At 39.1% G+C, this 11982-nt stretch overlaps 1 protein-coding gene across 1 annotated transcript; it reads right to left on the bottom strand.

The window, feature by feature from the left end:
* Positions 1 to 15: 15 nt before the first annotated feature.
* dgcr8 (DGCR8 microprocessor complex subunit) lies at positions 16 to 10580 on the bottom strand. The gene is made up of 14 exons (XM_073465545.1): positions 10471 to 10580; positions 9139 to 10109; positions 7580 to 7742; positions 6619 to 6761; positions 6004 to 6355; positions 5704 to 5901; positions 5345 to 5446; positions 5068 to 5166; positions 4394 to 4476; positions 4092 to 4192; positions 3589 to 3695; positions 3010 to 3137; positions 2580 to 2693; positions 16 to 1886 (listed from the first exon to the last, which is right to left on the bottom strand). Exons 2-14 carry the CDS (start codon positions 9829 to 9831, stop codon positions 1803 to 1805), a joined length of 2367 nt encoding a protein of 788 aa, XP_073321646.1. The 5' UTR covers positions 9832 to 10109; positions 10471 to 10580; the 3' UTR covers positions 16 to 1802.
* Positions 10581 to 11982: the final 1402 nt, after the last annotated feature.

Here is an 11982-nt window from a genome sequence, read left to right as displayed (position 1 = left end):
AAACAGTCGTTCCACTCATTAGTCAAGACATTTTATTTTGCATAACAAATATCACTGAAGTCATGGAGCTCAGGTTGCAATACATACTTCATTTTCTAGGCAGCAACATCTCAAAAACAATTCATTGGTACAACTCAACAGCAACACATGTAAAAGCAGAAATTTTTTTTTTCTCTTCTCACACCGACACACACTTGGCAAGATGACAAACGCACAGAGGGGAAAGCACATTCTTAAAGCAATCTACATCACTACAGCCTTGTCTTTAAACTGTGACGTGTCCTTGAATGTTTTGTAGAAAAATCACAGGCCAAACACTTGACAAAGAATGCACAGCAGTTCCTATTTTGTTCCAGCAAGTTATGACTATGTATTGTCCTGTGTCAGATGTTCCTACTGTACAGTTTGCAGCAACATTATTCTATAAAATGCATAAGACTGTATGTAAGCTTTGGTATACACAGTTTCGTCAGCTTGTGTTGAACTAAAATATTTTGTTCATGTCAGTGTACCAACTACATTTCGCAAGGCTGCCTTTTGAAAAATGTTTTCTTCTTGTGGTCAGAAAATATGATCAACTCTCACAATGATGGCAAACGTACACAATATACATGATCCATTAAGACGAGTCTTAAAGATCTGCACATGCTGTAGGCAATGTAACTGATCTTTCACAGGCTGTCTTCATTAAAACACCAACTGGCTAAAGAATAAATGCTTTATCAAGTAAAGGGGGCTTGGTCTTTTCACTTCCTGTTGAAGGGTGTTTTAGGTCCAATGTATTGTACATACTCTAAGCCCTTCATGAAATGAATTAACTAAGGCAACATGATCTCTTAAGGGCAACAAAAATGAAAAGCTACTGAAAGTGTTTAGTTGGAGTGCATGGCATTAGTACTTTAATAACAAGCTAGCAAGAACTAAGCATAAAAGAAACAATCCTTTACCTTAAACACATGATAGTACTCTGTGGCCCTGTGCTTGGGTTTACTGCAGTGTTGGTGTGGGGAGGAGCATGTCAGTGTCTTGTAATGCCAAAGCAGAAGAGAAAAAAAAAGGCAACGAGTCCCTCCAAATTTCCCAAAAGCAGTTGGTTCTTGTACCAACAGCATGATCAGTCAACAAAAATATGTGACAGGACATGAGTGCATAACAATAGTTCTGAATAGTGATCACTTCACAATATGTTTTTATCGTGCAAACCAAGGCAGCAACTGTCCATTCTGAGGAAAAAAAACAAAACGACCCAAAATATCCATAACACCAACCATTAAAATACCCAATAAACAAGTAACTTTGTTTCCCAATTAAATGAATGGTATAAATACACAAGTATTAGTAGTCCCTTTCAAACACTTGAAGCACAAACAGAACTAATAGGTGCTGGCACTCTTAGATTGTGACTGTTGAGAACGACACTTCAAAACAAAACCAATGTGTGCAGTGTTTTTTGTGATCAAAGAAGCATGCATTTTTATTTTGATGTGGTTCATATGTTATCAAGTTAGGTTCACTTCTCTCTTTTCTTCTTTTTTTCTAGTGCCATAACGAGGATGCATCTAGAGAGGTAGACGATATTTGCTCTACTGTCTGGTAATGCATTTAGTTCTACCCTTAGATCTACCAGCTGAACCAATAAAACGTGGGCAAAGGAAGCAAGCAAGCAGTTCTATCGGCCTGGTCAATGTGCGACTATATTGCCATTGGATCTCAGTGATGCATAATTGAGAAATGGATGGTGGTGTGTGATGTGTGACAGTGACTGGAGTTTCAGTGCCGTGGTTCATCAGTGATTCAGAGACTTAAACGTCAACAGTGCAGAGGGGTTCACTCCCAGGCTGGGCAGACTCCATTATGGTCATCTTGGGTTTCTTCCTAGTTTCCTCCTAGTAAAGAAACACAGTAACCATAATGTGAGGAGTATATTCTGAAGAAAACAGTAAAAAAAAAAGCCATTCTTAGTTTTAAAATATACAAATCCTGGCACTGGAAATATAAGCCTAAACCTCAAGCACATGTAGCTGCAGTAGAGAAGAGCATCCCAGCTCAGCTAATTGAGACCCTGCAGATTTCTCATGTTTGTACAAGTGAAATTCAGGGTTTTGTTTGGATTAAAACTTCCACCCTGTCTTTCCTTCAATGAGCTCTCTGGTGACAGAATTTCTGATTTAAAACAAATACAGTTTTTTGGTTCTTGGCAAGGGAAGAAAGAAACAAAAAACAAACGGCCCTAAACTTTATACCAAAATTCCTTCACTGAGAAATAATAAAAGGCTCATGCAGTAGGCATTTGTGACAGAAGCCATGCTGGCACACTGTCACACTGCCATGACTTAACTGGTACAACTGGATTAAACAGATCCATCCTTAATGTTATTAGTAACACCTGTATTACGACAAGAAGTCAAAATGTCTGCTTCAGCTTAATACTACACTTTTGTACAACTATAAGTGAAAATCTAAGTACTGAGTTACACATCAGCTAAAGCTTGCTCGGATGAGAGTTGTGGAAGACGGGATAAGTGATTAACAATTGTTAGAATTACATAAAAAAATAAAATGCATGGTATAATTCTCACCCTCTGTTTTGCTAGTTTCTTCATTTCTTCTTGCAGTTTGTTCAAGATATGAAGGTTTGGCTTGTTCTTTTTGGCATACTGCTGGAGCTCGATCACACTCTTGTCAGAGTTCTCCTGCAAAAGATCAGCTGTTTTATAAGTCATGGAGATGTGCTTACGTGATGACGAAATACCTTCATTATCGGCATATTGATGTTTACATTTCACCGGTTGTTCACTGATGAGGCAGGTAGTAAAGTTAACAAAGCCATGCGTGAGCAACATTACAACTGAACTGGCCGGATAACTTCTGAGTCAAAACTGTAAAGATGCAAGTTACATTAGTGAGATGCTGAAAGACACAAAGATTTAATGTAGATACATTGCGACACAAAAGAGAAGTTTCCATGACCAAACAAGCTCTATAGTAAGTGTGAAAGAAGCTTATTACCTTCTTGACCATCTTATTGCTCTCTCTTCCGTACATGCGCAGCAGTGAGCCCCAGTTCTTGACGTGGGGATGAAGCATCTGCAAGATCTTCTGAGATGCCAGTTGTTTGCCAACCCTCTTGTTCTTGCCTGGTGGTAAAAACAAACGTATGTGTATGTATATTATTAGGCCATTATATATAATAATGAATATGATCCAGTAGTATAATAATATATGATCCAATATTTTTCCATTTGTCTCCCGAGTCTAACAACAAAACAGATTCTTCATTAGATAACTCTAGGCTTTGAAAATAAAGATAAAAAATCCTGCACACTAACATTATAAGAAAACAACAGCAATGTAGGTTTTCATGTAAACATTGCACTCGACCTGGCCATTACTCCATACTGACTCTTTGGCACACACCCCCACACCCAGTGAAATATAGAGTGGGTGCTTTGGGGTCTAGAGGGTTAGGCAGACAAGTTGGCCCCCCAAGGTGAAAGACAAGACAAGGTAATTCAAATAACACCCAGCTCTACACATTGACTAGTTCAGTCTCATCATGTGGGTAGATGACGCTTAGGGTTTACTTACACCAGCCACGCACAGTGTGTTTCCCACATGTCATCACATATTCACTTTTCTGGTTTTTCCCTGGGATCACCTCAAATTTAATGCTGGTGTCTCCCATTCCATGGTTTCTATAGGAAAGACCAAATGGTACATCTTACATACATATCTGTAACCTGGTGCTTTGTTGTCCTTGGCAACAGTGAGGAAAAAGTTAAGTAGCAACAGTGAAAGATGAAGTTGTGTGAAGGCCCACCTGCCCACCAGCAGCTTTAAACATTATTTGCAATAACAAAGACGGGTTCCACAGAGATATCATGATATTAACATTGTTATCAACATATTTTACAGTATGGCAATTTTATAATGACACTTGTATTGCTCAAATCTACCTTAACTATAGTAAATATGTCTGTTATGTTGGCTTGTATTATCGATAAGCTTAAAAACAATGAAAACCAAAAATACTGAATTAAAAATAATCATAAAAGTGACCTGTATTGTTGGCATTATGCGTTACGTCTTACCTTTTAAGGCACTCATGAAGAATCTGATATGGCGAAAGTAGTCCTGCTTTGTTGGTCAGCTCATACACCCTTGAGTCTTCTATATTGATATGATTAAAATACTGTGGAGCAGAGTACATGTTACTGTTGTGTTGCCTTTAATTCTAAAGATGCATCAACTTTAAAAAGGGAAACAATTGGGAACAGATGTTGATTAAACTGCTTTCATTGTTGGATATGTGCACTTGAATTTCAGCTTACTCTATTCCACAAGATTCCAGCTAAGAACTTAAATAAGTGTAAAAATAGGAAAAAGGAAGTACCTCCAGTTCATCGCCCTCAACAGGCTTCTCCTCCGAGGTCTGCTTCACAAAGTCAGGGATGAGGATTTCCAGTGTGGCTCGAGCTGAAGTTTACATGAAAATTACAAGTGAGGGCAGAACTACTGACGTACAACAGGCAAACTTACTAGTGCAACTACCTACTATATATCCAGGAGGTTTCCACAAACTGTAGACACACTGTACTGCCACGTTCACAATAATGCATTGTTCATACTCAGTTACCCACTCCCTCTCTCTTGACTGTACACTTGCTAATGTTAAACACACAACATACGCACTGAATAATTCAGACAATTATCATCAATCAACACATTTTAGTTGAAAAAACATCTTAAAAATACAAAAAATGTTAGGCCTGGAAGAAAGCCAGTCTTGCAATACACCGATATAATCCCAGAGTTTGATTGGTAAACCTCTGTACCAAGTTTGTTCATTATGAGAAGCCCTTAAACCAATTTAATTGTTGTCCATTTACAACAATGACAATTGTAACAAAATATTTACAATTATGGGGATTTGAAATTCCTCCAGAAAACCTCACAGCAATCCCATTGTCTTTACCCACTGACTATGGTATTTGGAGCTAACACGGTGCATATCAAGTTGTGCCATAAACAATCCCAATGCTAAGTACTGTAAATGAAAGAAATTACCAGCTTTATTCTTGGCAAGTTTTTTACTGCTTGCGGTTCCTGTGCCATAAGTTACTCCATCTATAATGACTGACGCTCCAAAGGGTTCACTTGGGTTCTCTGTGGGGAAACACATGCACATTTAAGTGACTACATAGGGGGGTCATGTAAAAGTGTGCTGGGTTACAAAATGAACAGTAGATTTACACATTACTAATAATATATATATATATATATATATATATTGACAAGCATGACAGTTTAAATACTTTAAGGCACTTGCAGAAGAAGAACTTACCACATTCAAAAAAGTTGTAAACAGGTCGAACCTTTAGGACACGTTGCATATATTCATGCAAGATGCAAACTTCAGACTTTCCGTTTGGGTTGATGACAAATTCTGTTATGACAAAAAAAATGAAACAAATAATACACTGTAATATATTATAAGATACTGACATAAAGGCTTTTTAAGGTTTAATATAACTGAACTCTGATCTGGTTGCCACCCTTTTAACAAAAAGATATAAAGCTGACATTTAGAAAGTTCCTTTAACTGAGGTCGAGACAAAAGGAAGAAATCATGCATGCTTCGTTAGTTTTACAGGCTAGAAAGAATCTTCTTAAGAACATGAATTGTATGACATTCACAGATACCTTTCTTAGTGGGTGCATCTTGGACAGACAGTGTGATCAGTTTCTGGTTGGCTGGCAGGATCGGTCTCTCTGACTCTGCCTGCTTCCTCTTCATGTCTCTGTTGAACTGCCGTCGCTCAGCCCATGTACGGAACTTCTTTACAGTGACTTGTTCAAAGTCAAAGCATTTTTCGAGGTACAAGCGAAAATCTTCAAGCTCTGTGAGGAGCAGTTCAGGAGGAGTTAGATCATTTAATGAATGACAGCTAATAATAACCTTTCAGAAATCTATCACTGTGACAGTATATGAAAAGCCCTTACCTATGGACTCGTCCTTACACACTTCCACCTTGGCCTTGACTTGCCCTAAGGCTCCTTGGGCAGTGTCAAAGGAATGGGGCTCTGTACCCTGCAGGCTGTTATTAGTGGTAGCCTTTTCATCTGGGCAGCCATCAGTCAGACTGGGGGGAGGGACCTGGACCTGGTCCTGGTCCTGCTCCTCAGCTGTAGCCCCCGACTTGTCACCTCCCTCTTCCCCGTTGGCCTCCTCACTGGCCTTGACTGGAGACTGATGTGCATTAAGTGCCACCTCCCCATTCAGCTCCTTTTCCTCCTGTTCCTTCATTTTCTTGTAGTGTAGGCAAGGGATGCTGCTGGTAGGAGGGTCATGTTTCTGTATCAAAAAGGAAGAACAGTTGTTACAAAACATCACAACAGTATTGTCACTTGTCACTATTGTCAATCTTCTGTTTAGTGGCTTGGTCCTCCTTGAACCCATTTGCCCATGTTGCAGGGTCCAACAAACACAACTGCTTTTATAAGCAAGGCTAACCCTCAGAACTTCTTATCACTACTTAAGCCTTTTATTTTTGAATGGAATTAATAATAAGAGCGAAAGACTGGAGGCTTTGAGTGGCAGCTTGTATTGCATCTTACCCTAATACTGCCAGTCCCCAGGAAGTAGGGTCTGGACCAGGTCACCACCCTGGTCTCTCTGTGCAGGTAGACTGGAATGCCTGAGTTATGGAATGTCATGATCCATCCATCAGGTAGAGGCTCGGTGGGAGGACGCCCTCGACCTGGCATGGGGCAAATGTAAATGTTGGCACCAATTACTTCACTATCACTTGATGTGGTAAACTTTTCCAATGTTCCTTAATAGACTTTTATGTGCTACCACAAGAGTGATACTCATCAATTGTGTGAGAAGCAGTCAAAAGATATTTACATAAGTCTACAACTGATCCTTGGCTTGGAATAAATGTTTAAGGTTGAGGTGATGTATGATAATCAGTAAGGCAGTAAAATGTTACATATCATCTGTGTTTTGTCACCCAACCAAATAGACGAAAACTCAAGCTGAAAAGTAAAATTCATCTGTTTATCTTAATTATGGATCATTACAAATACGCTGTTTTTAAAACTAGCAAGGATGGGCAGAGCAAATAAATGTCATATCAATGAAACATTTGGATACACTGATAATAGCTTCATAATCCCATTTTAGCCCTTTATCCAATGTAGCAAGTCCATGCATGTAGTGTTTTATATCTCACCAGCTGACCAAAAACAGTGCACGTGTCAAAGTTTCCCCAACAGTGTGTGCTTTTTCGATTTTTAATGCTATTTCAGAGCACTATAAAACAAAAAAAGAGTGCTACTTGATTGTCCATTTTAGTTGTGGATATATTTCCACTTCTGCTGATCAGTTTTCCATGGAACAACCCTGTATTGTGATCTATACCAGCAATACACGCCATTGTGTAATATAACTCAAAAAACACAATGTACTACCATATTTTGTGTCCGTTCACTTCAAAATTAATACGAAACATGTTACATTAGTGTTGTATCGTATCATACTGTGCAACCCTGAAGAGACAGATCGGCCACTCACTCTTCAAGACTGTCTTTATTTTGGTCATCATGGGCTGAACACCTTCTTCACCATCTGACTGATGATCACTGTCCCCAGCATATTTGTCTTCGGCTGGACGCATCTTTTTGGGGACCGGCATGCCCTCCTCCAGCAGAGCATCGACATCATTGTCAAACTCCTCCTGGAAGAGTCAGTGGTTAAGGCCGGAAGAGAAGGATAGGTCAACAGTTTAAGGGAACTGCTGTAATGCTACTGGTGTAGAAAAAAACCAAAAAAAACCACAACAGTCTACCACAATACAGGATAAATGATCCTTGCACTTTGAAGCCTAAAAGTAAAAACGTCTGAATGTAGTAAAAGACAGTACTGAATCTATATTCATTACTACAATTGATATGATTTTTCTAGCAGTTTTGAACTTCTTTCTCATTACTGATGATTACTTTCGCATCAAAAGTAAACCCTGCAATTAATGGGAGAAATTAAAAATGGCACTAACCTCTTCCAGCATCACACTTATCATGTCAGTGAAAAACAACAAATGAAAAAAAAAAAAATAAAACAAACAAACACACACACATTTACATTTATGTTGCTGAATGGAACACTTGATCCTGGCTTACCCAGTCATGCTTAATGATGGAGAAAGGATCTCAAGTGATGCAATGTCAAATCAAAAAAGTCTTCATTCCTTTTTGTTTACTGGTCCTTTGATTAGGTTCGACCTATACTTAGTCTGTACATGTTCCCATTGTATTTCTTCCAGTTTATAGCTATCCTGTTTGAGGTATTGTTGCCTGTAGCAAGTAGTGTGACTATCATTAACATACAACCCATTCTGTATTTGCAGGGACACTGCAAACATCAATCTGTCCAAATATTAGCATTATCAAGTTTGTCACCAAAACTTTTACATTTTTATTTATCAGTTGTACTATATGCCGGTTATACTTAATATAAAACCAACCATCAACAAGCACTGGTGGATGCTGATTATTTTCCATATGTAATTTCTGAAACTTTGAAGGCCATAAATCCAATACAATTGTACCTGCATTGTATTTGGGGAGAGGCATAAATAGCAGCAGAGGAGAGCCCCATCTTACCAAGTAAAGAACGGAAATGATTTTCTTAGTTATATACAACTTGGGGTGTTTTTTTTAATGTGGGTGACGTGACACAAGGGAAGCAGTTATGCTCATCCTCACAATATACAGAGAAGGTTAAGGGGGATAGGCAGGTGTCAATTTGTAAAATCACTAACCATTAGGCTGCATTCCCACTGAAAACAGCCCTGTTATTGCAGGAATTACAGTTTTTGGGGACGTTGCTCAAAGTATTAGTGAGAAGACATGATCCAGGATGTCAAGAATAATTTTTAATTCAGTTTATAATATTATGAGAATGTATAATATTATGAACCGCAAAATAATGATGCCCTCCTTTGTAGGCATACATGTATGTATGTATGTATGTATGTATGTATGTATGTATGTATGTATGTATGTATGTGGCTAACATAGTTTCAGTTGGGCAGTGAAGAACAAGCAATTGTGTAGACCAAAGAACAGACGTACCTCATAGGGGTCAGCCACGGCCTCGTCATCTGCTTGCTCCTGCTGAGCTATGACCTTAGATTTAAAGCCACCATGCTCCGCATCATCATGATCCATGAAGTTGTCGTAGAAGTCCTCCAACTCATCCAGGACAGCGAACTCTACCTTATTTTCCAGGTCTACCTCTGCCTCCTCTGATGTTCTGCCCGCTATATTTCCTGCTCCAGAACTACCCTCAGCTGCCTCCTGCTCACTAGTCGAGTCATGCAACTCACCATTCAGGCTGTCTAAGCCGTCATCACTTCCTCTCTCCTGCCCTTCACCAGTGTACAAAACCTTCCTGTCCTTGCTACTTGCGCTGCTGCTTTCAGTGAAGCTTACACGGATCTTAACATCTCTGAGCAGCTTGAGGTCTGGGAGAAACTTGGTGACAGGGGGAGCGTGGCGGGCTGTTCTGGGGCACGGTGGGTTGGGATTGGCCTCATCTGAGAGGTGGCTACAGAAAGTTACTGAGCCCATGCTGAGGGGCTCCTGTGGCTGGGCATCCCCGTCCCCTGGGGTGTATGTGTATCCATCACCACCAGAGCTAACGTCCATTACCTCTGCGTCACTGGACGTTTGCAGGGGAGGTGGTGGAGGTGCTCTGCCTTCATCTTGGCCAAAATCATCAGGGGGCTCCAAGGGGAGAGGGGGTAGAACATCATCTATCTCCATTTCCTCTGTACTATAAAATACAACTTATATAGACTGATAATTTACTCTAAAATCTGACTTGTTGAGACTTTTCTTCTTATCTAAACACAGAATGCATGCAGAAGCACATCCCTGTATAGACCACGTACCAGAGGTGAAAATGCTAAGCTGACTACATTGTTCTTTTCATTAATGTAGACAGCTTTCAGAATCACTGTCTCAATTATTGGAAATCACAATGCATTCAGCTTATTATGTGATCTAGGCACTGATCATCCTCCACTGGTATCTTCTGGGAGCTAGAAAAAAGAGGACCAGAGAGAGTAGATATCAGTTCGTGCAACTTTATGACTGATAGCGTAATATGACAGGCTATTGAACATAATACTACTACCATGTGGCTGTGGAAAATTGTCTTCAACGTTACATTTGTGCCTGTTTGCATGCGAATATGATTAACGCTTATTCAAGTTCATATAACGAGCAAATTCATCCTAAGAAGAACCTCGTTTTAGTGCATCTGTTCAGCTGCACAGAGGGCCCCTGGCAACATTAACATCAATGCTAATATGCTAGCAAGCAACCATCCCACTGTGCAAATATCCGCGTCCGCTGAAATGGTCAGCGAGCTTGTAAACACTTTATTACAAAAATACTCACCGATAAATATGACACGGCTGTCTCCTTCTGGGCACCTCACTACCTTTCTAAATTACTTTAATTCTTGACGCGCCGCCATACTGCCTCACTTGCAGCCCCGCCATCTTGAAGAAAACCACAGCGGCAAACCAACTCATGCCCCGCCTCTCTGTACCGGCTTCTGATGATTGATCGGTCAGCGGGCCAATCAAAACTCAATTTTACGACGTCTACTGGTATGATTGAACCAATCAACGTTAACAGCACCACACATGAGCAACATGTTAACATGTTAATGCCAGAATATTAATCACATGAAGAACAGATTCATATGCTTATTTAAACACTTAAAGGGGCACTATGTAGTTTTGGAGAATAAATTCAAACTCTGAATTTTAATATTTACAATATTAATGAGGTAATAGTACAAACTCAGAAATATTTATTTGTTCCATAACTGAATAAACAACATTTTCTATGAGGAAAACAAGGTCCCCAGAAGACTGTTTGAAGCTAGAAAGGTGGTAGGATCTGCCAAATATGAACAAAGTAAAAGTATAAAATTGTTTACTTCAACTTTCAGTCAGTTTGTTCACTCAGTTTTTTCAGTCATGAAAACGAAGACCATTTGTTTATTTAGGCATAAAAAAACAGTCATTGAATTTCATCCCCAAAACTACTTAGTGCACCTTTAAACAATTGTCAGAATGTTAATGGTCAACTATTTTTGAGAGTTTATTTAGGCAAAAAAAAAAAAAAGAAAATCAGTTTATAATCAGTACCCATTTCCTTTGGTTTACTTATCTGTCTGTAGATTCTGCAATGTCATAAACCTTTTCATCATGTTTGTTTGTCCGTGCTCTGTCTGAAAAATGAATTTCTTTGAGAGCTATGAGTTAGAAATGTTTTTAAATTTTTTTTACCAAAGTCCAAGATGCTTTCGTTTGACAGATCAGTGTTACAACGCTGCACTGACAAGGTCTGTCCTTTCTCTGCACCTGACACAGTGAGGGTGTTCATGAACACAGCTTGTGTTCATGGTTGTCTTTGCTGTTACCACCAGTATCAAAGAAAAGTAAGGAGTTGATCTTTCAGAGTATCACATAAATATATTGGATAATGAGGATAATATGAATTGCAATATCTCAAATTGCCAGTTGGGGGCACTGTTCACTAACATTAGCAGATCAGTGATGCAGGGCAGCCCAGTGTTCACTTAATTTCTTTCTACTAAAAATACAGGAATAGAGGTGATGGTTTCTTTAATTAATGTTTTAAATTATATCAAGGTGAGGTATCTTTTTGGGGATATTTTAAACACAATGAGATAAAGGAACAGACATTTTTTCATCTTTTTAAGTTAGTGAAGTGATATTCTCCATGTCTGAAATGTTCTTGTACAATAAAAATCTAGCATAATAACCTTGTACAGCAGCAGACATTTTTGAGTTTTCATAGTAGGAAACACAGGTGTTACTAATAACATTAAATGAGGACCAAAGACTCTATGGAATTCAGGCATAATTAATTTGC

The sequence above is a fragment of the Pagrus major genome, chromosome 5 (genome assembly GCF_040436345.1).
Source record: "Pagrus major chromosome 5, Pma_NU_1.0".
Classification (NCBI taxonomy): domain Eukaryota; kingdom Metazoa; phylum Chordata; class Actinopteri; order Spariformes; family Sparidae; genus Pagrus; species Pagrus major.
The sequence above is the reverse complement of the archived record's forward strand: the minus strand, read 5'-3'. Positions and strand labels throughout refer to the sequence as shown.